Genomic DNA, 27,834 nt, shown 5'->3' on the forward strand with positions numbered 1-27,834 from the left:
TCTATGGGAGTCTTCCAAAAGCAATCTGGAGGCTGACACCCCCCTCAGGAGTAACGTGATGCGTCCTGTAGATCCTTCTGCACGTGATAAATGTTAAAACATTACAGATATTTCAGTATTCCTGCAAGCTGTTAGAAATCTTACCCCAGGCCTGAGTCTGCTTCACAATGAGTGTGTAACATTCCCAGCCTAACTTGTGTGCATAACACCTACAGGAATATACAGAAACACTGACATCGAATGGTGAAATAATGGAAGTGAAGGTTGGTATGACAAGGATACCGCCACAAATATTAGAAGCAAAAATTAGAATGTTTTTTTTTTGCTGCCAACTGCAGCCAATTAAATTCTTATTTCTGCATTTTGGTGAAATCTGACTGGTTGACATAGTCAGAAAATATAATAAACGGTTCTTCACTTTCGATGTACAGATTTTTGTGTGTTAATGTTCAAAGTCTCTGTATGACAGAGACATTATAGTTTTTAAAGCTTGCAGATTTTATAGTTTTATTGTTATACACAAATTTATGCCCGTCGATCTGCCTGAGCTGAGTGAAGGGTCTCTTTGTACACAGTTTAATACACTTCTGTAAGCCCCAAGACATGCTCAAGTGAGGTTAAGACCATTTTCCAGTACCCCTTGGAGAGAATGACTTACAATTTAAGCTGGTCAGCTCTTTCATGTTCTCATTGAGCAATTGAGCTTATTTTTTGGTTGCAGCTGAAACTTGTTCTCCCAAGTGCAGCTTGCCAGAATAGCTGGATATAGACTAGAGAAGAGGACACTCAGAGGAACTCTGGTCTGGACAGTGGATCTGGACTAATTCTCTTCTTATTCCTATGGGAATGGAGGGTAAGCCTATACCTAGAAACCAGAGACAAAGAGACCAGTTCCAGTCAGGAAACGGGTGGCGACCTGTCTGGCGGCAACCTGGGACCCCAGTGTCATGTGAGCCTTCTAGAACAGCAGAACCCTCCCCTAGACTAGGCCTGGAACCATCGGAAGCAGAGGGGTCTCTCTCGTGTGTGTGTATATGTGTGTTTCCTGATGAAGCCTGGAGGACAAGGAATGTGAACTGGACTGGTGGTGACATTTGGGTCCCTTTTATCACAAAGAATGTGGCAAGAACTGGCTAAACAACCTGCCACAAGGAGGCGCTCTACATACACAAGGAACTGCAGTACTAGTGTTAAAAACAATAGCGAGTGTTCTCTCCTCGCACCATTTTTACAGAGACATCTGCCTATATACATAAATACCTCCTCACTGACAAGGGCAGTAAAGGACCAACAGCACAATGATGACATTATCCCTATACTCCTTTCCTGTACACAAGTCCCTGGTGTTAGACTGACAGCATTGTGCAAAGCAGTAGAGCCCCTCTGTCTTCAATTTTAAGCACTGCTGTACAGATCTAAAAATAATATCAAGAAACAAAAACAAGTGTAATAATATTTACCAGACCTACTGCCCTTGCTTCCAGTCTTTGCTTTCTTGCAGAGCTTCACTGTTCATAGAATCTTTAGCATCCGACACTTCTGGGTGTGTCATCCCCTGCTGGAATGGACACACTAGTGATATAGCAACATGTTGGAGAAACCCCAGGGCTGAAGAAGGGTATGCAGATAATGGACACTGTCACCGAGAAGTGTTGGATGCTAAAGATAGCTCTGCAAGAGAGGGAAAATAAAAGGCATGGTTGGTGGTTTAGGGAAGTATAATTAGTCAACTTTAGTCAACAGGGTGATTTTTTGTTTATTTTTGTCTACAGAGTCGAAAATGGTTAACCGCAGTCTTTTTTTTTTCACTTTCAATGGGTTTTATCCTTTTACCCTGAACTTCTTAAATAATAAAAGACAAAAGTCTCAAATACTGAGGTTTTTCCACGTTATCGCTCACTATCAGTCCCTTCCAGACTGTACATATATCCTGTATGGATCAGAAGTTGAAGTAGAGCTGCCCCTGTGTTCATCACTTTGTTTTTAGCAGGAGAAAAACATAGATGAGCAATTTAAACAATGCTGAATTTGGATGTGCTAATGGATAGATGTGATGTGGCGTGGCAAAAGCTTAGAGTTGAAACGGAAATCAAAAAGTGAATTTTTATTATGTTATAGAGAGAATTTAAAAATGTTATTTGTGCCTAAGTAGTACTCTGAAACATGTACCTTTTTGTTTGGAATTTCTCCTGAGCAATTGAAGTGTGCTTCCTGGTATGTGACTGCCTACAGCCTCATCACTGTATATCTGCAGTGTGAGATCTAAGGCACTGCTGCCTCTGACTGCCAGTCTCAACAGATTTGGAGTAAGAGGTGGTGATTTCACTGTGCTGCTCACTGTCCTTGTAGCTGGACGCTCCAACTCAAGGAAGCAAAGACCTGCCCTGCCTCTACCGAGAATGGCCGTCTTAATATAGTGAAAATCAAGGTATGGTATGTCCGTAATAATAAGGATCAGCTGCAGGGAGACCACAGGCAGTACTACTGACTAGTTCTTTGCCCTCTACCTGCCTTTTTGGGTAGCTGCCTTTTTTTGGGCTCAGCTTACAGAGTTCATTTCCTCTTTAATTTCCTTTCCTTCACAGAACGGGAAAAATTGGATGTTAGTTGCAATAAGATTTTACAGTGTGTTGTGAGCAATAGCAATCAGCCTGGTGTGAAAACTCATTAAAAAAAACTTCTTCACAGGCTGATTATGACATGTGGTGCTCAGATGGTTACTTTTATTGGCATAAAATTGAGGAATTGTCTACCCAGGCCCCGGCGCCACTAGCTTGCAGGTTTTCATTATTTAAACAGAAGTGCACTTTAAAGTGCCAATGGTTTTCTTTAGCTCAGAACAAAATGATTTTAAATAGCTTATTAGAGTATTGCATTTATTTATTAAATATGCCTTAGAACATCCTGTTGTACATTTTTAAATCTTGCATGCCAAGACTGTGTTATGTGACTGGCGCTCTCTCTTACATTTAGGTACACTCACCTCTCTCACTAACCTCGCCACCAGCTTGGCTCGAAACATGGACCGCTTATCCCTTGATGAGGAGCATTACAACAGGCAGGAGGAATGGAGAAGACAGCTGCCGGATAATCTGGGAGAAGGCTTAAAACAGGGCCTGTCTCGCCTGGGTATCAGTTTGCTAGGTAAAGTAACATGAATTTAATTATTTTCACATACTGTATTATAGATGTATCAAATGACAAATTTATCACCCATAGCTTGGGCTATTTAAGGGTTTAAAGGGGTTGGGTAGATTGTGGAGTAGAGGGGTACAAGGGAAGGTGAATGGGGTCTATTGTAGAGAAGGGAGAGGGCTGGGTAGGCGGTAGTAGGCTGGGAATCTGGAGGGAAAGGGGGCCAAGGTTCCATTGCAGGTTTGGGGGATGGGAACCAGTGTGGGTAGCGTCCCCCCAGCTCATCCTCTAGCAAAATGGGCTAGGTCCTGTCCATGGTCGGGGGGGGGGGGTGTCAAGGTCTAGTATCACCTTCCATTTTATTCAGAAAAAGAAATGGCTGCCCAGGGAGCCTGAGTCCATTTATTGAAATAAAGTGACACACATCAGACGATAGCAGCGACAGAGGGTTGACGCATTTCCCGCAATGATACTGTGCTCATTCATAACCCCTCCAATTCATAGAGGCAACAAGTTAACCACCACTGTGTGCAAGATGTTTATTTGGGTGTATAATATTGCAGAATGTTTAAGCATATTTAAAATTAGCCACCAGGTCCATTGTAAAAGTATTAAATGCCAAGTTGTAGTCCATAGCTCGGGTTATTTAGGGTTTAAAGGGGTTGGATAGATGGTGGGGTAGACAGGGGTACAAGGGAAGGTGAATGGGGTCTATTTTAGAGAAGGGAGAGGGCTGGGTAGAAGGTAGTAGGCTGGGGATCTGGAGGGAAAAGGGGCTTAGGTGTTCTGCTCCATTGCAGGTTTTGACACCATTGTGGGCAGAGTTCCCCCCACTCAACCTCTAGCACAGAGGACTAGGTTCTGTTCATGGAAGGGGGGTCGAGGTCTAGTGTCACCTCCATTTCATAGAGGCAACAAGTTACCCACGACTGTGTGGATGATGTGTATTTGGGTGCATAATGTTGAAAAAATGTTTAGGGTCCATTCACACCTGGGCATTCCGGAATCAGGGGCAGAATCACCTGATCATCTGATTCCAGATTTGCGGGAAAACGTTGGATGTGTTAGCGATGCCATTACTTCTTAATGGCACGCTAATCGCGGAGCAATTTTGCCACACAACGCTGTTGCCCAAAAAAGCTCCTCTTTTTTTAGAGCGACAAGCTTCGCGTCTTGTGATTTTGCTGTGATTGCAGCGTGACTTTTTGTGCAACAATCTCTGCAAAATCAGGTGATTCTGCCCACGATTCCAGAACGTCCATGTGTAAATGGAGCCATGAGCATGTTTGAAGAAAAGCAACCAGGTCCATGTTGTCATGACCAATGTGGATTAGTTCCTCCTTTTTTTACCATGTAAATCATTCTGTTCTTTAACCCTTTCCTGCCCACCCTGGCTCCCTTTGAAAGGTTCTGAATGCCCAGGGAGCTAAAAGGATTGGCGATCATATGACTACTGTAATTGGTGGTCACAGCTGTCTACTGATCGTTAATGGGGACTGAGGGCTGTCTTTGACAACACAATCCTTGTGCTGGGAGTGTATCGAAATGGTCCGCACAGAAACATCGGCTGTCCAATGAAGCGTATGTGTGGTATGTGGGCATTGAGGCTCACCCTTTTTGCCACTGACAAGTTAACCATCCAGGGCAAACGAGCAAGTTCACTAAAATGCAGACCTCTACAGAAGCACATACTTACCTTACTTTTCCTCCCCCACTGCTCCATTCAGTCCCTGGGAGTGAAAGGGAAGGTACCATGTGTTTTGTGATTCCTATTCATTTTGCAAATCAGTGGCACTGCACGCGTCTGCAAAAGACAGCACGTTTTTGTGCGGTGCAAGAAAACACGATTTTGCATTTTCTCTGCAAACCTGGTGTGAATAAGCCCTTACAGATGATTAAATTGCTTGGCCTGATCAATTTTAAGAAATAAACATTCTTTAGCCACTTGCTGACCACCCGCCACAGTTTAACTGCGGCAGGCTGGCTCGGCTGCACGAACCGTCGTAGTACTACATCGGTCGTGCGCGTGGTGCTGGGGGGCGAGCGTACGCCGGCGGCGGCTTGCTCTCACCCCCACTAGGCAGCAGGGATGCCGATGCACGGGGCTGGTGCCGCGGCCCACCGCGATCGCTCCCCACTGAGAGAGAACATTGGTCAGCTGTTGTAAACACAGCCGACCGTTCTTCTCTCTGAAATGATCACAGAGCGCCTGTCTATAAAGGATCACAAGGTCTCTATGGTCATTTCACAAGCCCCTCCTCCCGCAGTTGGTAAACACTCCCCTAGGCTTACATTTAACCCTTTAATCACCCATTAGGTTAACCCCTTGCCTGCCAGTGTCATTATTACAGTAACAGTGCATATTCTTAGCACTGATTACTGTAGTAATGTCACTAGTCCCCCCAAAAGTTTAAAAAATGTCAGTTAGGGGTCCGATCTGTCCGCTGCAATGTCGCAGTCCCGCTAAAAATCACAGATCACCGCCATTACAAGTAAAAAGAAATAAAAAATAATAAAAATGACATAAATCTTTACCCTAGTTTGTAGACGCGATAACCTTTGCGCAAGCCAATCATAATACACCTATTGCGATTTTTTTTTTTTACCAAAAATATGTAGCAGAAAAGAAATTGGCCTAAAAAGATGAAAAATTTTGATTTTTAAATTTATGTTTCTGGGAATTTTATATAGCAGAATGTAAAAAATATTGGGTTTTTTTTTTCAGAATTGTCACTCTTTTTTTTGTTTATAGCACAAATAATAAAAATCTCACAGGTGATCAAATACCACCAAAAGAAAGCTCTATTTGTGGGGAAAAAAGGACATAAATTTTATTTCGGTACAGCGTCGCACGATCGCGCAATTTTCCGTTAAAGTAACGCAGTGCCGAATCGCAAAAAAAATGTCCTGCTCATTAAGGGGGCAAATCCTTCCAGTCCAGAACTGGTTAATTACTACATTTTTTTTTTGGGGGGGGGGGGGCCTTCAGACAGGACAATTGCCCCTTTTTTTTTCTCTTATAAACCCACCACTGTGTGGCAGTACTCTGTTACCGGGTAGAATTTAGTTAATTAATTGTTCAGTGTAGGGAGAATGGGTTACAGTTGTGTTTTTTTTTTTTCTTTAATTTTTAGTTGCATTTCACTTATTTGGTCAGCCCCACTTTGCCCATTTTTACACTTGAATTCACCACTGTAGCATTCTATGTCAGTCTTTTATAACCTGGTAAAAGATGGCAAAATTGTGCTTCAAAATGAAAAGTTGTTTTTGTAAATCGATATTTAAATATTAGGTTTGGGAAGGCTTTATATCGCCATCTAGTGGTAGGAGGAGATACAGCAGCTTAGCTAGTCTAAAAAAATCCTACAAAATGTAGTGTCCATTGTGCAGACCACAGATCTTCATTGCTCATAACTTTTTGGACTTAAAAAAAAAAAAACAAAAAAAAAAGCGTTTTATGTAGATCTTGGATTACTAGACCTGGCAGACAATGCCTTTATAGAAATCTAGCTTTTGGTAGAGTGGCCTTATTTTCCCTTGTACCTAATTAAATCAGGTCCAACCCCATTTTGGTTTTTGTGATCATTTATTTGGCAGGTCATGCTCTGTGAAAAAATGGGATGAGACCGGCCAAGTTTAACATAATCAGCCTCTCAGCATCTAGGATACTCCAGTAAAGTGCATGTAGGCTAATGTACGTTTACTCTGTGGATCTCCGATAATGACATTTCTCTAGCAGTTTTCCATTAAAGTGAAGTAAGCTCTGATTCTCATCAGTTAATAAGAGAAAAGATTTTAGCACATCGGATAAAAGCCATTTTGGCTAAAAGTGATGTAAACAATATTAGCAGAATATTCCAAGTTTAATATTCAACTTTGTAGCTAACTAATGGAATTCAAAGCCAAATAATGCATGCTTGTTTTGTTATTATTATTTTTATGGAGAAATTAAAGTGGATATAAACCCAATCACCAAAATTTCATATACAGTGCCTTGCATAAGTATTCACTCCCCTTGGCATTTTTAATGTTTTGTTGCTTCACAACCTGGAAATAACATGGATTGTTTGAGGATTTGCATCATTTAATTTACAGAACATGCCCACAACTTTGAAGATTTTTTTTTTTTTTAATTGTGAAGCAAACAACAAATAGGACAAAATAACAGAAAAAGTCAATGTGCATAACTATTCACCCCCTAAAGTCAATACTTTGTAGAGCCACCTTTTGCGGCAATCACAGTTCCAAGTCGCTTTGTATAAGTCTCTATGAGCTTGCATCTTACCACTGGGATTTTTGCCCATTCCTCCTCGCAAAAACTGCTCCAGCTCCTTCAAGTTGGATAGTTTGCGCTTGTGAACAGCAATCTTTAAGTCTGACCACAGATTTTCTATTGGATTGAGGTCTGGGCTTTGACTAGGCCATTCCAACACATTTACATGTTTCCCCTGTTGCTTTAGCAGTGTGTTTGGGGTCATTGTCCTGCTGGAAGGCGAACCTCCATCCTAGCCTCAAATCATGCACAGAGTGGTACAGGTTTTGCTCAAGAATATCCCAGTATTTGGCACCATCCATCATTCCCTCAACTCTGACCAGTTTCCCAGTCCCTCCTGCTGAAAAACATCCCCACAGCATGAAGCTGCCACCACCACCACCACCATGTTTCACTGTGGGGATGGTGTTCTTTGGGCAATGTGATGTGTTGGGTTTGCACCAGACATAGCGTTTTCTTTGATGGCCGAAAAGTTAAATTTTTGTCTCATCAAACCAGAGCACCTTCCTCCAAACATTTTGGGAGTCTCTCAAATGCCTTTTCGCAAACTCAAAACGTGCCATTTTGTTTTTTGCTGAAAGTAATGCCTTTCTTCTGGCCACTCTACCATAAAGCCCAACACTATGGAGCATACGGCTTATTGTCCTCCTATGTACAGATACTCCAGTCTCTGCTGTGGAACTCTGCAGCTCCTCCTGGGTTACCTTAGGTCTCTGTGCTGCCTCTTTGATTAATGCCCTCCTTGCTCAGCCCCTGAGTTTTGGTGGGCGGCCGTCTCTTGGCAGGTTTGCTGTTGTGTCATGTTCTTTCCATTTGGTTATGATAGATTTGATGGTGCGCCTGGGGGATCATCAAAGATTTGGATATTTTTTTTATAACCTAACCCTGACTTGTACTTCTCAGCAACATTGTCCCTTACTTGTTTGGATAGTTCCTTGGTCTTCATGGCAGTGTTTGGTTAGTGGTGCCTGCTTAGGTGTTGCAGCCTCTGGGGCCTTTCAAAAAAGGTGTGTATATGTAATGACAGATCATGTGACACTTAGATTGCACACAGGTGGACATCATGTCACTAATTATGTGACTTCTGAAGGTAATTGGTTGCACCAGAGCTTTTTATGGGCTTCATAACAAAGGGGGTGAATACATACGCACATCCCAATTTTCTGTTTTCTATTTCTAAAAAATAGTTTTATGTATATTTTTTTCTAATTTCACTTCACCAACTTAGACTATTGTGTTCTGATCCAGCACATAAAATTCAGATTAACAAAACATTGAACTTAAGGCTGTAATGTAACAAAATAGGTAAAAAGTCAAGGTGGGTGAATACTTTTTCAAGGCACTGTAAGCTTTAACATGTTAATGTAATTAAAAAATAATTTTCATCCTAAATCTGCTTGGCTTTTATTAAAACAATACCTGGTAATCCTGCTGTAAGGTTCCCTTTTTCCAAGTACTTCCTGTTATAGGGTGACAACACTTTGTCACTGTCTCCCAGTTATTGTCACCCTATTACCCAGGCTTTCGATGGAGACTTCAGGTGGTTGTTTTAACACTCATTAGGCATGCAAAGTTCATTGTTGTCACCAACAGAAACCTGTCCTGAGAGATGCTATGCAGCCTCCAGTGTGGCTGCAAAAAGGCTGCAGGAGAGTAACAGTAATGAGATGCAACGAAGAATGAAAAAAGGGGAAAGCAAATATTTCATTTATATAAAAAAAATGATTTGGGGCACACACTAAAATGTTATTTGATAGAGGTATATTGATATCACTGTAGGTTTTCTGTAATGTGATTTATTTAAGTGCAAAGTGGGCGGTGAATAGGGACTGAAGCCCACACTGGGGCTCACTGCTCCACAGAGGGGTACATGTATCTCGCCTCTCTATAATGGCTTCTTTCAATAACAGCAGTAAAAAAATAGCAGTGTAATAAGAAGATATAGGTGACTCCAGTACACAAACAAGGTACAGCTATAGGTCTCAGGGACATTTATATACAACCCAGACACATCAAAGCATGGAAGCCACTAGACCTCTGAAGGTATGCTTTGGTATCTGGCACCATGCCACCAGTAACAGATGCTTTAAGCCCTGTAAGTTGGGAGGTGGGGCCTCAGTGGATCGAACTTGTTTTTCCAGCACATCCCACAGATGCTCGAAGGATGGAGATCTGGCGAATTTGGAGGCCTCCTAAGGCTCGTTGTTGTGTTCCTAAAACCATTCTTGAACTATTTTTGCAGTGTGACAGGGTGCAATATCCCGCTGAAAGAGGCCACTGCCATCAGGGAATACTGTTTCAATGAAGGGGTGTACTTGGTCAGCAACCATGTTTAGGCATGTGGTATATGTCAAATAACATTTATATGATAGGCAGGACCCAAGGTTTCCCAGGAGAACATTGCCTAAAGCATCACACTGCCTCTGCCATCTTGCCTTTTTCCCATGCTGCATTCTGGTACCAACTCCTCCCCTGGTAAGCGAGGAACATGGACCCAGACAGCCATATGATGTAAAAGAAAATGGGATTCATCAGACCAGGCCACCTTCTTCCATTGCTCCATGGTCCAGTTCTGATGTCCATGAGCCTGTTTTAGGCACTTTTGGCTGTGGTCACGGGTCAGCATGGGCACCCTAACCGATCTACGGCTACACAGCTCCATTCACAACAAACTGCGGTCCCATTCTTTCTGCTTTTAGCATATCAACTTCAGTGATGACATAATTACTTGCTGCCCAATATTTCCCACTGACTTTCAGATGCCATTGTAATTAAATAATCAGTGTTATTCAGTTAACCTGTCCATGGACATAAAGTCCCTGCTGGTACCGTTCAAATTTCGATCCTTGTATGGCTGGCTAAAATCTTACTACTCAGCTTGACTTTTGGGTGAGAATTCTCCCTAAGTCTGACATTTGCTGCCATGTCTGCTACTTGACGTCATACAGACCATCTCACAGTTTTAGTGTGCATAACAGCAGCAGTGTTGTATAGATAAGAAAAATATTAACAAGTAGAAGACTTTATTTCATAGGCTGACCTGCATACACTAGTAGTACATTTATGAACGAAAATTCTCTGTACATTCAGTCTTGATGGATGTTCAAAAGTAGTTTGAAGTTTTGTGTGCTTTAAGGCCCCATTTACACGGGCAGACTGATCAGGTTCGCCTGTCAGTTTTTCAGGTAGACCTGATTGGACTATCCATTGCCCTCTCTGCAGCAGCGAGTGTCAATGGACATGTGCTGTTGACATCCAATCTGACCCTATCCACTAAAAACAGGCAGATGTGGATCCGTTCCCTATCCGTCTAGTGGATTGGATGGCCATTGGGTGTAAACGGAGAGGTGGTCCACTTTACATCTGACCACCCATAGAGGAGAGCAAGCTGGGTGTGTGTGTCCGCTCTGCATAAGTGGAGCAGACACAGACAAGCCATCTGTCTGCTCAGCTGGGATCAGCAGACCGGTTTCCTGCTGATCAGGTGGAGACCAGGTGGAGTCCTGGCAGAGTCTGCCCCTTGTGAAAGGCACCTTAACATCCAATTTTGGAATAAATGGGCTTTACCCAACGAAAACCACATACACTGTCAGAAACTCCTTTGTTAATGTGTCCATCTTGCTCCTTCAAATTTGGTCATCACTGCAGTCAAAAACGATCCTTGATTTGATCCCAATAACAGTTAGAAAATCGAATGCATGTCATGAAAATTAAAACATGTAGTCGGCTGCCAGCTGTTCTCCATGACCCCTGCTAGTGCAAAAGGAGTCAGAGTGCTGCAGCAGCCTGCTTAAATCTCTGTAAAATTCAGCCTCTCTTCCCCTACTTGCTTTGCCTCCCCCCCCTTATAATGGTGGCCAGTATTTGCCCAATCAGCAGCTGTAGAAGAAGAACACAGCGCTTCTGCAAAGCAAGCTGAGACATGTAGTCCCTGAGGCGAGACTGTTACGTTGTGTGGATGGCTGCAGAAACTGCAGATCCCAGTAGGCTGGAGGGTTCAAGGAAAGTCCAGATAATTTTCAGGACTTGGCGACAGACTGGAGAAGGAGGCATACGTCCAGGGAGAGTGCTGAGCCTCAGGGCACTCACCCACCAGTGCTGCCTACCTGCTTGCATCTACAGCAGCACAGAGCGGGTTTGCCAGTCACCATCTGCGGCTGCAGCCATATAGATCGTGTTCACCAGAGCCTAAACCACCATTCCATGAGGGGCCCTTCTGCCCTCAGAATCCACCACTGAAGCACAAGATTAGTGAGAAGGCTGCCAACCCACCGAACACACTGCACCACAGAACCAAGCGAGATTCTATTTACGCAGTTTGCCATTCTAACTCCTTAGGCACTACTGCACTAATGCAGCATACCACTGAACAATAATGTGTCATATCAGTTGTTCTACATTACCTTATTAGATGGGATCCACTTAACTCCTCCCTGCACTTGTTTCTTGCTTTTTTTTTATTACCGTTAAGCCTTGTTCAAGTTATTCCTGCCAGAGCTGTTCCTCAAGTCCCCACCTCTTTGAAATGGAATTATCAGGAAGCCACTCAGCATCACCATTAGTGCACCCCCGAATGGGCCCCAACCACACCAACTGAAGCACTGCAGGCAAGCTTGGACCTAGAAAAATCACTCCAGAGCCTCCCTCTCCGGGGGTTTATACTCTGTTTCTAGCTGCCTTTATGATACTCTAGGTAACTCTGTTACAGTTTAAGCAGATTGGTAAAACTTGGGCCCAATTGCTCAAAATTATTCTTTTTTTTTTAAGTGTATTGCTTCCATTAATATTTATTTTATGCCTTCTGTCTGCCCTTACCTTCTTTATTTTATGACAATATATTTCGTTTGTTTCACTACTTGGTTTGGTGTTTACGTTCTTTAAAATAGCATTTTATCTGGGTACTAGTGTCACTGTCAGTGACTTCTTTAAAAAATTGTGTGTTTGTGTACTCCACCTGGTGTGTCAGAGATGCTGGAGTCTTTGAGAAGGTCAAGGCCAGCAACCGAGGACCCATCTTAATTAGAGGTTCCTTCGGAGGTAGCACTACATTTCAAATGAAATTCCACTAGTGTGTAGCCAGCTATACTGCTATTCACACTTAGAAGCTGGGAGGCAGTGTGTGACATCACTTCTTGATGTGTTCGGTGGGCAGTGTCTGTGGACTTTCCCGCTGTAAATCCTCTTTGACTGTCCTTCAGCTGCTACCAACAGGAAATCCTTTCCCAGTAAATCTTCCTCCTTTGGAAGAAAGAGGACATCTGTACTTGTCTGCTGTATGAATGATTTAGCATCAGACATATATCATTTTAAATCATTTTATTTCTATAGAATACAAGAATGTGCTGTGCTGTCACTGGTTTGATTTATCATGTGGCAGCAGTTTCTTGCTCTAGACTGATTTTCTAAAATTAGGAATATGCGTCTTCATTAGCTGTTTGCCTGGCTTCAGCTCATTTGTGGTCTGTACTTTGTTGGTGTTGGCTGGCTGGGTGTGTTGACATATACAGGCATGCACGAGATGTACACATGTACCGTATCGTGTTGTACTTCATGTGGCACTAGCTGAGCTCTGAGCTGCGGTCTTCCTTCCATGATCTCAAGGCTGCAAGATCAAAGTGACCAAAAGCATTCCATGGCGAGAGGTCGCGAGAGATGACTCTGTATGGGTTTGTAGACTTTCCTAATCTGCGTTACATTGGACCTAAAATTGCAACCACAAACCTCAGAATGGTCCCAAGAGGAAGTTGGGAAACGTTACATGCTGGGCCAGAAATGCTGGAAGTGATTTACGTACTAGTGTGTGATGATGTGGGCAGCGTCATGTGATAATCCCAGCAAATTCCGTTCAAGGGTTTTGCTGAGGTTAATCTGTCTCTTTGCCGTGTGATGACCTCTGCGGCCCAGAATGCAAGCACCATGTCACAGCACTAGCAGAAGACTCTGTGAACCTGCAGAAGTTTATACTTGCTTTTGATTTACAGTAAAGATTTGGATGAATGTATAGAAGAAAAAAAAATTTTATAATTTTTTTTATTTTATACTGTAAGTGTAGCTGTCAGATGAGATGAGCATTAAACTGGCACTGCCGAATAATTGTCACTGCAGGGTGCATACACTTACCTTTATTGTATTGAAAACATTGTTCCTGTGGTCCCGTGCCATAAATCTGGAGCTTGACTGGGCATCCCCCACCCTATGTCCTGCATTATTGCACCTGCAGTATGTAACCTATAAAGAAGGTTTGCCAGGAAAACACTTCCTACTTCAGCAGGGTGACTTTTGTATGATATTCAGCAATGCACCCCCCCCCCGCCCCCCCCCCCCCCCCCCAGATGGTTGTGTGTTGGACCTATGCTGCTTATTAGACTCTACTAACATGGAATGGTTCCCAGGGGAGGTGCTGTAGCACAACTTGGCAGTCCATTTCCGTATGTTTGATCAGGTCTAACTATACACAATCCTTGGTGTATTGGTGGGACCTACGTTAGCTGAGGGCTGAAATAAATCACACATTGACCCTTCCTGAAAGCATGCTTTTTTTTTTTTTTTTTGCGCAGCCGTTTTCCTTAAAAAAAAATATAGAAAATAAGGCACTGTTTAGTTTAATGTGCATCTCAAAAAATATTGTGAAAATTAGCATCTACAAATTATAAATCCATAAAGTGAATCAAAAAATTGTATTGTATGTTGTATATGTATCTTTTTATGGTTTATGGACTTTATTCATTCACTCGTCCAATAGTGTTTTATTCATTATTTATGCATATGAGCACTTTCAGCATGATTTGCACATTATGTTAAATTATAATTATATCAAAAAATTTATATTTTTTCTTATTCACTTATGCATCTATGGAATTATATGCATGTTGACACTTTTTAGCTTTACTTCAATGATAGTGTCTTATTTTTTTATACAATTTTTTGATTCACTTTATGGATTAATAATCTGTAAATGCTAATTTAACAAAACTTTTTTGAGATTCACATTTAACTAAACAGCACCTTATTTTCTATATATTTTTATGGTTTATGTGTTCATCACATTAAAAGGGGCAGCAGTTTACCATACGTAAGTTTTTTTGGCTATTAGACGACTTCACATATTTGCGCAGCAGTTTTCCTGTCTGTTAAAAAGTGATTGTTATATGTACAGCCATTTATGTGGGTCATAGCTGCAGTGGCTTTACCGCTGCTTTGTTGTAGCCTATGGGGGATTATGCCAGTTTAAACCCACAAGGAAAACTCATTGCACATGCTCTGTCTACATGCAGCATCTGAAGTCAGACCATTGCTAAGTGTCAGTGAGTATGGAGACCTGCAGAGAACAGTTGTCTCCCTGGAGGGAACTTAAACACTGAACTCAGATGACCTAGTGTACAGTAAGTAGCTATTAAATCGTTTGAATTGCTGAAGCATTCAATGTCCTTAGCCAACATACTAAGTCACAGATGGTGGGGTTACTGATCACCAACCATAGGAGTTTGCACAGGGTGTGCTGAGTGTGTCTGGGCACACCCTAATCATCCTCTGCAGTGCTGATTCCCCATTTCCCCCCCCCCCCCTCCCTGCAGTGCCGCCAGCTTCTTTCCTCCAAGGAGCAGGGAAAGGGCTGGTAAATATTTTTATTAACTGGCCCCTTCCTTTTCTGAATGAACACAGTGATTGATTTGTACCAGTTGCTCCTGTCTTTATTCTTAACTAAAGCATAGTAAACTATGTTTACTGCAGGATGCAGAGAAAGGGACGGGGGAATCCCTGTCCTCTGTTTCTTCCTCCGTCTCAACAGTGAGACACAGGTCTATTTAGACCCTTGAAATTTCACCAAAGCCCCATTATGGAGCTCCAAAAAAAAATGTAAAACAATAATATCAAATAATATTGTAAAAAATAATTAAGAAAACATTGAATTGTAAAAAATAAAAAAACGACTGACACCGTCCACTGCCATACTAACCCCAATCTTTGCTCTACTGATGCCATACACCATCCGCTGCCCTGCTGAAATACATGTGTGTTTGTGCTCTCAGATGCACGCCCTAATGCAATAGGCTGTGCACACCGATGTCACCAACATAAGAAGAAATATGTCCCGCTTACAAAAAGCTTGAAGACATGGTATTATAAATAAATTGAGAAATTCACATCCCAAAAAACTTCCTTCTTCTAAACAGTGTGTGTTTGGGGCTGCTCACCTGCCCCTCCACCGCTATATAAACAGGATCAGTGTCTGTGTCTGTGCAGCTGCTGCATCCCCATAAACTCACATGGGCCGCTGCCATACTGTACCTTGTGGTCCAAGTTACATAAACACAAGGTTGATGCACAGTCTATGGGCCTCTGCGCCTGTGTGACTGAGGACTTAAAGCTGCACTCTGAGTAAGGCAAAAATCCTCCCTTGCTGTGGGGCTGCCCTTCGCAACACAAGGGTTAAGTGCTTGTTTAGGTCTAGGGTACTGAAAAAGCAGTTTTTACTTACCTGATCCTCTGCTTACTCCGGTCCCCGCAGCCTTGTCTCTCTATGCTCCTTTGCCACCAGCCATTGATCTATACGGATTACCAATCTAAAAGCCGATGACAACTTCTGCTTTTCCCACATGCGTGTCCGCATGCACCATTTAGAACAGTCCGTAAGAATCTGCTGATAATTAACGGTGGCCGCCTGTGTGTAGCCGTGTGATTGCAGCCTAATAAAGATGTGAAAATTGACACCAGCAGTTTATAGGATAAGCACCAGATGCCTTTCTGGGTTTTTTTTCTAAGTGAAGTCCAGTTTACTTTAAAGGATAAGCTTACAGGTAAAAAAAATGTGCATATACAATTTTTTTTGTAGGAGTCTGAAAAGCATTGCACCTGTGATCAGAAGATCACGGGTGCCACGCAGGACTACAGACTGTCAGTGTAAGCTCCAAACAAAATAAGGTGAATGAACCACCTTTCTCCTGCGCTCAGACAACAGAGCTCCCCGACCGCTCTTCCCACGGGACTTTACAAATGGCGTCTCGGATGGCTACGGTCTTCCTGCCCTAGAGGACTGGGGCAGTCCAACAGTACTGTAAATAAAAAACACAAAAAAGGGGCGCACCGACCTAGCGCATTATCCTCAATATTGGCTTTATTGTTAAAACATAAAAAAAGAGGAAGAGGCGTATGCCTCGAAACGCGTCAGCCGTCATCCCAATAGGACAATGGACATTCGCATGGACTACTCCTGATACTCAAGTTCTTGAGTTCGATATGATTGATTTTCACCTGTGTTTGTGAATAGCCATTTTTAGGTTTTAACAATAAAGCCAATATTGAGGATAATGCGCTAGGTCGGTGCGCCCTTTTTTATGTTATCTATTGTTATTGTAAGCTGTCTGCCCATACATGGTATGGGCGGGCAGTTTCACAAAGACAGGAAGACTCAATGAACTACTAGAGCGCTCAACAGCACCCTGGTAGTTCATCGAGAACTACAAGCCGACAATACTTGTAGTTCATTCATTCACAGGGATCTGTGAATCAATGACATGGTCATGTGGGCGCTGCCCCACACAGCTACGCTCTTTTCAAATGGGGACAGCTGGTACAGGGAGAAGATCCCCGACCTGCTGTCACATAAGTGCGGGGATCGGGGAGTGGCTGCAGGATTGGGAACATGTTACATGTTCCACCATAAAAACAGGCAGAACATGTAACTTTTTCCGAAAGGTGACTTATCCTTTAATATACTAGTATGCTTTATATCAAATTGTCTTTATATGCTTAGTTCTGGTATGTTCAGGTATGTTAGTGCATAGCTAAACTCTCCCAACCAAATCTCATATATCTGCTATTAAGTAAAAAGCGGGACCTATAACTTTGCATTGAACATGAGGATACTGAAGGGCAGTCTACTACCAGAGCATAGGAGGGAAGAGGAGAATGCTATCTGCCAGGGGAGCAAAGGATCAGGCGGGTATGGCTGGCAGCTGCTGCTGTCGTCCCCCAGGCGGGTATTGCTGGCGGCTGCTGCTACCCCTTAGGCGGCTATGGCTGGTGGCTGCTGGCTGTCCCCCAGGGCAGGAATGGCTGGTGGCTTTTGCTGGCTGTCCCCCAGAGCGGGTATGGCTGGCGGCTTTTGCTGGCTGTCCCCCAGAGCGGGTATGGCTGGCGGCTGCTTGCTGTCCCCCAGGGTGGGTATGGCTGCCAGCTGCTGCTGGCTGTCCCCCAGGGCGGGTATGGGGTATGGCTGGTGGCTGCTGCTGGCTGTCCCCCAGGATGGGTATGGCTAGCGGCTGCTGCTGGCTGTCCTCCAGGGCTGGTACTGCTAGCTGGTTCTGCTGGCTGGTACTGTTGGTGGATATCCCTGCCAGCTTCTGTCCCAGGCAGATTGCATTTAGTATAATTTGGAATAGGACAGGAGCCGGCGCTATGCCAGAAGCATTGGCTCTGCTCTCTGCTGCAGCCACATGCTTCCTCTAGCGCCGGCTCCATTCACACTGAGGCTCAGGGATGGCGGGTCGGGAACCCACGATCTGGGCTTGCTGACCCGCCATCCCAGAGCAGAAGGTGGCGGGCCACATGTGGCCCGTAGGCCAGTGGTTGGGCACCTCTTCGTTAAATATTTTCTTCTCTTGAAAAGACATTGATTCATCTATATAAAACCTGGGAAAGGGGAACAGTTTGGCATCTTCACCTTGGACCCTGGCTAACCCTGTCCTGGCACTAATAGTGTGCTGTATATTCACAGTTCACCCACCCTGGACCTGTATATCTAGAACCGTACAGCTATCAGAGTATGGTGACAGTATATGGCTTTAGTACTACTGATGAACAATAAACTGTCTTTTTTGGCCTCTCTGTCCCCAGCCTTGGCCTGCCTTGTGTGGACTTCTGATCTTGTTACTAGGGTTCCAAACTCAACTTGGGTAGGCGTGGGGGGACACAAGTCAGGTTGGAAAAATCCTGGCCTGTCTGGAAGGACATTCATTTCTGCCCCCCAACGGTGGGCCTTAAGTAAGAGCGCTGCTGTCATTTTCACACAGCTTAAGCTTCAGAAATTTCCAGCAGAATATTCCCTGGTCATGTGAAAAGATTCAATTTCACATTGTTATATTCTAATCACTAAAGGGAGTATAAGTGTGAAAACTAACATTACATTTTGGCAGCAGTATTTTTCCTCATTCTGACCTGAATCTACAGCCAGGACTCAAGAGAAAGAGCATGATGAGATCTTCTTTGTAGTCCGTTATCTGTCTCCAGGGTCGGTGCAGGCCGAGTACACTGCTAAGCTGTGCATTATATTTAATGTGTACAATACATAAGACCTGGGCTAGAACCGAGAGCTATGTCCAGTGATGAGTGATAAACCAGACAAGCCCGTGAGAACATTTTCCTTTCCAGCCATCTTTATGGAGCCCTCACGTAGACCGATGCACGCTATCCAAAGCAAATAGCGGCCGTAGATTTCCCATTGAAGTCTGCAACCATGATGCAGGACGAGAAGCATTTCTGTGTTATTGGAGATAGCAGGTCTGGCTGTAGTAGTGACAGCTTTTTGAATGTCACCTTCCACTACAAAAGCTTTTTAAATCCCCTGCAGTCCAAAATTTTCTGCAGAAAAACAAGAGGAGAGGAATAAAAAGCAATATCATTAAACTGTGTCCCATGGTAAAGTTAATATTCTCTCATTCAATCCAGAGCAATTAAGTGTTTCGGTCCTTGAGTCAAGATGATCAGATTTCATGAGCTTGGTTGGTTTTTAAACAACAAAGACTGTAAAGGCAGGAGTAGATATGTCATGTGTTTGGCTGGTCAATTGTACTGTTCTCTGACTCAGTGGAGAGATGAATAATGCCTTTCCTTGGAAGCAGGACTCTTTCCAGCAGTGCGTATATCACTGAGCACACTGCAGCTGCTAACTGCAGGTCTTACATGCAGCAGGTGGACAAGACTGACCTAATGTGTGGCGGGGTCAGTGCACTTTAATTATGGAAAGATGTGAATGATTATAATACAAATCACTGCAGAACTTTCCAGTATGCATTGACTCCTGCTGTCATTCTTCGCTAGTTTGTTATGTTCAGGGGCAGCTAGTTTGCTATGTTCAGGGGCAGCTAGTTTGCGATGTTCAGGGGCAGCTAGTTTGCGATGTTCAGGGGCAGCTAGTTTGCGATGTTCAGGGGCAGCTAGTTTGCGATGTTCAGGGGCAGCTAGTTTGCTATGTTCAGGGGCAGCTAGTTTGCTATGTTCAGGGGCAGCTAGTTTGCGATGTTCAGGGGCAGCTAGTTTGCTATGTTCAGGGGCAGCTAGTTTGCTATGTTCAGGGGCAGCTAGTTTGCTATGTTCAGGGGCAGCTAGTTTGCGATGTTCAGGGGCAGCTAGTTTGTGATGTTCAGGGGCAGCTAGTTTGCTATGTTCAGGGAGCGCTAGTTTGCTATGTTCAGGGAGCGCTAGTTTGCTATGTTCAAGGGCAGCTAGTTTGCTATGTTCAGGGGCCGCTAGTTTGCGATGTTCAGGGGCAGCTTGTTTGCGATGTTCAGGGGCAGCTTGTTTGCGATGTTCAGGGGCAGCTAGTTTGCTATGTTCAGGGGCAGCTAGTTTGCTATGTTCAGGGGCAGCTAGTTTGCTATGTTCAGGGGCAGCTAGTTTGCTATGTTCAGGGGCAGCTAAATGCAGCCTCTGGATACAACTGTATTCTGTGCTATTTACCGTATTTGTCACAGGTACTTATAGCACCATCAATTTATGCAGCTTACATACTGTATATATTATACATTCACATCAGTCCCTGCTCTCATGGAGCTTACAGCCTAAGACCTGTAACTCACATTGATACATACTAGAGACAGTTAACCTACCAGCATGTCTTTGAAGTGTGCGAGGAAACCGGAGTACACAAAGGAAACCCACGCAGGCACAGGGAGAACATGCAGCCTCCTTGTAGATATTGCAGTGATTGGGATTCGAACCAACCTCCGTAGTGCTGCTAGGTGGAATGTGCTATGGGCCGCATTCAAACTTGCTGATTAGTTGTGCTCAGTTTGTGTGCAGCCTGAACCTCTGCAGAAATACTGTCCCCGGACACACAATATCTAAGTCCAGGGTTGGCTGGAGGCTCTATTCACATGTAATCATTCAGATGAGCAGTTACATGCGAACAGCGGCGGCACCATCCAATGATCTATACCAGGAGTAGGCAACTTTAAAGAGATGGAGATCTACCTGAACAACATAGGAGAAGTCAAAGATCACCGGGCATAGTTTCGCCCAGTGTCACCTCCTCATACCTGATTTAAACCTCTAATTGCCATACTACCGGGTCTCAATCGCGTTTATTGCACGGCAATTATGGACCTAAATCAGTCGGTGACTAGGCAAAATTGCCTCCTCTCCACCTGTCAAACACACTGCTTTTCAGAGGAGCAGCAGTGCATGCTGTACTTGTGAATGAGCCCTTAGTTGCATTCTGCAGCGGCACCCTTAGGGCCAATTCACACGTAAAGTAGGGGGATGGTAAAACCCTGCAGTTGAGTTTACCGCCCCCAATCCCAATCCCCTTTAGCTACTGAGGCAGAAGACAAAGGTATACACATGCCACAGCAGATATTAAACCCTCCGTTGCTTTTGTTGGGTGCTACCACCTGCCAATCACAACCAATTCAGGTAAATGGGGCCACTCTGCAAGCTACAAGGGGTTAAAGAAGGTGGTGAGAAAGCAACACACCATGCTGCCTGCTTTAACCCCTTGTTTGCTGTACTGCACATGGTTGCATGGCACTTGCAGAGTGGCCTCATTCACTTGAATGGGTCATGCTTGGCATTTGCTAAACCCACCAACCATAACTCCTGCTGCGGCTGCGACATGTGTACACCCCTGGCCACTGCAGCTAAAGGGGGTGCGGTTGGGGTGGGGCAGGTAAAAATACACCTTAACTATGGATTTTACCACACCCCAAACTGCAAATGTAAATGAACCCTTACTATTCTGAGCCCTCTATAAGGCTGCTTTCACACTGATGTGCTGCAGTTTACCTGCACCGCGAGTGCAGCCCAGTGCATTTGCGACTTTCCAGGGTTAGCTGCATTTTGTTAAAGATTTCTATTATATCCTACAGGTGTGTTGCCCTTTTTGAAAGCGCATCATAACTCCTGCATTTAGGGGTTTTGGTGCGCTATTAGAAAGTGCACCAAACCCAATATAATAGAAGTCTGTGGCTAAGCGCAGCAAACCCGCAGGAAAGCTGCAGGTACACTGCACTGCACCGGCGGCACATCAGTGTGGAAGCAGCCCTATACTATTATGTCCAATGTACTGCGTAACGCTGACCCAAAGATTTCTTTTTTTCTTGCTGCTGGCACCAGCTAGGAGACCGCTAGCCAGGATAAGAGATGGAAAGCAGTTGGTATCACTCTGCATGGGACAGGAGCCAGCAATACAGGGGAGGCATCAGCTTATACTGCGCTTGCTCCCTTCTACAGCTCCAACTTTACAAGAAGTCCCTCTGCATTACACTCTGTTTGATGCTCTAGGATGGCGGGTCAGCAAGCCCAGACCGCGATACACTGGTAGATCACAATCCACAGGTTGCTGACCCCCAATCTATACAGAGTTCCAATCTGAAAGCCACCACTAACAACTGCTGCTTTTTGCACACAGTGTCTGCATGCAGCATTTAGAACTTAGGCATTTAGATACTTGCTGGTGACCACCCGTGTGCAGCTGTGTGAATGTAGCCTAAAACTGGTAAAAAAAAAATGACACCCACAGTTTATAGGACGATGAGTGCAACGTGGCCTTTCTGTCCTCCAATTTTGCTAAGCAAAATTTAGTTTACTTTAATACACTAGCAAGCTCTATATGTAATTGTCTTTATATGTTTAGTTCTGCCATGTTCTGCTTAGTTCAGATATGCTAGATTACACATAGCTTTACTCTCCTACCCAAACCTGATATAAGACTGTGTGAATGACTCACGTTAAAGTCCACCCATAGCGGATATATCTTTATGTGAGCTTGTGTGTTCACCTCAGTCCCTCGGTCCACTCACCTACTAGGCCATAAGAGGCTTTCATGTATTATACTTTACATTGTAATCTGGTTATAAATAACTGCTCTAGATGAGCCAGGGAGGCTCCAGGGTGGGAAGGGCACAACACTGCTGTGATCTTCATACTGCTCGGGACCCCCAGACAAGTTGGATGATGTCGGGAGTTCACCCCTCCTATGTTATCTGGTGTTCTTTCACTGTAATCCTGAGCTAGTAAATAAACATAAAGGCTAAGCTATACAGAAAAAAAAACTTAAGCCAGTTTGTAAAAGGTTTGGGTAAAGTCAGCCATGGTTTTTAAAATTGTCAAGTATTCTTTATTGTTGTCTGTTTCCCCATTAAGGGAGATTCCGTCTCTCCTTTTGTCATGAGACTAATTGTCTGGCTATTGTCTTTGGGAATAAAAGTGAAGGAGAATCGAAAATGTTGAATTGTCCCTGAAATAGGAACAGAAATAGAGAGGAAACATTCCGATGAAGTTGCTTGATCAGCAAACGAGAGATTTCCTTCACTTTAAAGAGATTTTCACTTTCTGATTTGTCTACGGGACAGGAATTAAACAGAAAATCTTCCCATTGGACCAGAGACTGCAAAATAAAAAAAACATGATTAGTGTTTTAACCATTCCCTGTTCCATCTGAATCTAAATAAAAAGTCGGGCTGTGGGTATCTGACATTAGTTAACATTAGTTAGTTCTTAACAAATGCCTCATTTTGAAGAAAGTTGTGTTAAATAGTTTACCAAGGGCTTAATCCCCTGCTATGAAATGATTAAAGTGGTCATGTATACCTGGAAGAAATATTTAAACACACAATTCTATAATTTGCATTTTTTTCCCCATCTTATATAAATCATACAATGTGTTTCCTTCTCCAGGAGCGATAGCTGGCATAGTAGACCAGCCCATGCAGAACTTCCAGAGGAATTCTGAGGCTCAGGCATCAGCCGGACACAAAGCCAAAGGTGTTATCTCCGGTGTGGGGAAAGGGATTGTTGGCGTCTTTACCAAGCCGATTGGAGGAGCAGCCGAGCTGGTGTCACAGACAGGATATGGTAAGAAACCTAGGTGTTACTACATGTTGCAACCTAAACATATTTTCTTTAAAAAAGAACCAGTTATGAGTTATGAACCAGTTTATACAGTAACACAGTTGCATTGTAATATCATAACACACACATACAGATTTGACAGTATCTTAGTGCCCGATCACACATTTCCATTTTCTTGAATTCCTGAATTAAAATTCACACAGCTTTCAACATTACAGTGCACATGTTACTATGTAGCCCAATTACATCCATATGCTATTGAAAAAATATAGGTCAGTGTAGCATTTCTGTGAATCAAAAAGCCCCATTGAACAAATAGTTGTTGCATACAAATGTATTCCACAGCTTTGTATATGTTAACATATGTGCACTATGGAACTTCCACTATGGAACTTCCCTATGTTGACAGTTTCCCTTACTTTATTATAATGAATGACCAAAAAAGTGTGTTTAAAATACAGAAATAGGTATAGACTGATGCAGTAAATTATACAAACAATATGTATATGTGCATAAAGGCCCATGTGATCCATTATTTTATTGTTTTGGATTGACGTAGCTCTGGGATCACAGTGGTCCCCTCCAAGCTGTGATGCAGTCACTGTCTTATTTTCCACCTGATGCCATTCTGATAACACACGCAGACTACCAGCGCCAACCTAGGATGTGGATAATGGTTTCCAGTACCAGAGCTTATTGCTGTTCTCTGTCCTATCTCTAAACTGACAGCACATCTGATACCTGGACCATTATTTGGTCATAATAAATACTACTTATTACCACACAATGCTGCTCTTTCCATTATGCCTATTAGGAAAATTCCACTGGGGCATTCAGTCACAGGTGGCCAGTTATGGTCTGGGTGCACCCAAAAAATACTTCAGTTAAGTAGAAGCTAGCTACACATGGCTAGATTTCTCTCATTTGGCCCTGTTGACAGGACAAGAGAAATCAGGTGATTTCCTTATCCATGACAAACAGCGTGGATGGAGGAATCTTCCCTACTAGCAATTGTGTTTAGACAGCTGCAGCACCCATGGCTGCCAGAATACTCAAACAACATCTGATAGTATACAGTCCCTGTTCAGCTGACAATTTTGTGCCTGGCTAAATCTTTGTTGAGACGTGAGTGACGCTGACAGAGACACCCCTGGCTTTAATTTTTGTTGATTTCTTCTGAAATCTGACCTGTGTATGGCTAGTGTAGCTCTACCCCCCGTAGGAGCCACTGGTGAATATGGGGTATCTCCCACCCTTCACAGCCAGGTACACAAATTTGCCGCACACATTAGAGTCAGAGATCAGTCTTTGCAACGTTTTTTTTTTATTTTTATTAGGGGGATTGAACATGGATGGGGAAAGGGTTATTATGGGATGCCCACTTGATCAACAAGGAGTTCTTCAGGGACACAACTATATACATTCAGTATATATACACTTCTCTTCTACCTCCAGCACAATCTTGCTTGTAGAACTACATCTTTCAGGACCAGCTAGCACTGACAAATTGACCCAACACAGACTCAGTCAGATTCAGAGCATAAGCTCTTTGCAGGCAGAGACCGCAAGGCCCCTTTGGTAGTGTAACGGAAAAAGAGGTATTTAGTGCTTAGCTGTCCTATTCTTGTGGCTACTGGTCCCATTACCACCTCTTTAGGTACTGCCAGCTTGCCTGGCTGCAGCTTCCCCTTTCACTAGCCTCTTGGCTACTTCTCCACAGTCCTCCCAGACTGACTCTGCATCCATCCCAGACTGCTTGACTGCTTGCACTCAGTCCCTTCATGCCTCTCAGTCTTCTGACTGTAACACTTCCTAGCCCTTCTGGTTGTCTTTCTCCCTGGAGATTTTCCCAGCATCATTCTCCTTTCCTTGCTCCAGTGACTCCTGGTTAGGATCTCCCTGTGTGTCATGAAGAGGGGTCCCTTCCGCACCCAAGCTGGGGCCTGAGTTCACCCCCCTCCCAGACTAAGGGGTCACTCTCAAAGGCCTCCGACAGCCTAACACTCCATCTCCAGCTTCCACCTGAATTCCACACTACCCTTGCTGGGCTGAACCTGAGTATATGAAGGGGCCTGCCCCTGCCAACCCATCTGTTGGAGACTGGTCAGGGCCCTCATGAATACTTCAGGCAGCTCCTCCTCCCCTCCACACCCATGCTTCTGGAATCTTCTGCTAGTGTCCAGAAGATGGGGGATGTCTCAGAGATGCTGCCTGTAAATCACATCAGCCTCCCTGAGTCACTCACCCGACCCAGAAAACAACACAGTCTTGGCTGCCAGCCAAGCCTGAATTTACCTACACTAACAAAAATCCTAACTCTAGCAACGCTAGGGGGTGCTACACTAGTTTAAGAGTCAATTTTCAGGATAGTTGACAGCGAATCCTGCAAAAAAATGTTTCCTGACATTTTTAAAAAATAATATTGTGATAGTGTGTTTGTACTGTGTGTTTATCATTGTTCTTTTATGCGAATGCGAGGAGTCAACATAACTTTCCATTGATCTGCACACAATGTCCGTTAAATTGACCTTACAACTGAAGAAAAAAAATAAAACATGTAATTTTTAACCTCTTGTTAATATTTAGCTTACCAAATTTTGCATAATTGTCTCCTTTCTATCCCCCTTTCACACATGCTGTCCGTTTGTTCATTTTTCATCCATCTGTTGACAGATGAAAAAAACGGACATCAATGTATCTCTATGTAAATGGATGATCATTAATTTACATCAGTTTACATCCGCATCCGTCATCATCGTTTTTTTTTTTTAACTGATCAAAGCTCTTTTTTTCTTCCGTTAAAAAAATGGATCGGCTGAAAAACAGATGTAAACTGACAAATGGTCAGTTTTTCATCCGTTTTTGTATTGGTAGTGGATGTAAAAAAAAAAACTGATGAAAAACTGATGAATACTTCATCCATTTTGACGTGACTGAACTGATGAAATGAACGGTCTGTATGTGTGAAAGGGGCCTTAGCTTATTTTTCTGCTCTAATTCTAAATGGCACAAATTTTAGATTTGATTTCACACAGGTTTTCTAATCAGGTCCACCTATAAGCTTTTCATCCAGGCTTGATCTGAAGCTCCCTGCAAGCCTATGGGCAGCAGGATGTAAATAGACGTGTTGGAAAAAAAAGAAAAATTCATTTTCTTTTTTTCTGGACCTAAACATGATGGATCTGAAGGTATATTAGCATAAACAGAGGAAAGTCCATTATCACCTGCTCTCCCATAGAATACGGGTCTGCTTGTTAAATTGCAGACAAAACTGAATGGGCAACAATATCACAAAAGTAACTTCCATCTTGTTTTTCGCCATTTTAGCAGAGAGATCTGTTCACAGATCCCCTGTTGAATGGAAAAGACAAAACCCATGTAAAAGGACACTAAAGCCTCGTACACACGCACCGATTGTTGGCCGACCGATCGGCCGTCTTTTGTCCAGTGTTGTTGTGTTGGTTGAAATGTGCTCTAGACTGCACACAAATTTTTCCGGCCATCAACAACCAACTTCAGAAGTGATGTCACGTGATGGTTTACTTTCCGTGTGTTTTTTCTTCTCTGAGCATGCCCAGTCTTGCTCATCTGATTTTTGTCTGCAGTAATCTGTACTGACTGATGAACAATCGGCCGTTCTGTTGACGGCCAACAAAAATTTTATAGCCTGCACACCAGATTTTGTTCGGTCGAAAAGTCGCAGTCAGTTGTCGGAAGCATCATACTAACAAGCCAACAATCGGCCGATCGGACGTTGGCCGAAAATTTACGGCCAACAATCGGTGCGTGTGTATGAGGCTTTACTCTAGTTGTTTTAAAACTATCACTAGATTTATCTTTTTTTTTTTACTTTTTTACATATTTTATCTGTAGTTTGCATAAAAATAAAATATTTTTTGCAAGACAATATAGCAAGAAATGGTAAAAACAAATTTAAAACAGCGCTAGCAATCCATTTAAAAACAAATTGATATATATATATATATATATATATATATATATATATAATAAATTGTGATGAATCAGTCCTTAACAGTGATATATCCAATAAAGTGCTCAAGTGCAGAAATGGTAATCCAAACGGTGCTCAGGTGATTGGCAAACCCTCTTGGTTCCCTACTCACCACAATAATGAGTCTCAAAAGCTTGTAAAATCCATTGGACTATTGCACTCAGGCTCCTATTAGGCGTGATCCAAGATCGGGATATCTTGCAAGGGATCGCTCCAAGGAAGACACCCGTATGGCCCAAATATATTTAATATACAATATAGCAAGAAAGCGTTATATGTCCTGAAAAAAATATTTTGGTATCATAAGTAATAATAGAGTGACTGACGAATTAATAGGTCAGTAGCT

At 43.3% G+C, this 27,834-nt stretch overlaps 1 protein-coding gene across 2 annotated transcripts in view; it reads left to right on the forward strand.

The window, feature by feature from the left end:
* Positions 1-27,834, forward strand: part of VPS13B (vacuolar protein sorting 13 homolog B) — a 1,502,642-nt gene that overhangs the window by 1,466,790 nt on the left and 8,018 nt on the right. For both annotated transcript variants that reach the window (XM_082257852.1, XM_082257851.1), the window contains exons 58-59: positions 2,974-3,144; positions 23,303-23,479. In XM_082257852.1, the coding sequence (XP_082113978.1) occupies positions 2,974-3,144; positions 23,303-23,479 (348 nt within the window). The remainder of the gene's footprint in view (positions 1-2,973; positions 3,145-23,302; positions 23,480-27,834) is intronic.

This window comes from Pelophylax lessonae (genome assembly GCF_965119305.1).
Source record: "Pelophylax lessonae genome assembly, chromosome: 5".
In the NCBI taxonomy this organism is placed as follows: domain Eukaryota; kingdom Metazoa; phylum Chordata; class Amphibia; order Anura; family Ranidae; genus Pelophylax; species Pelophylax lessonae.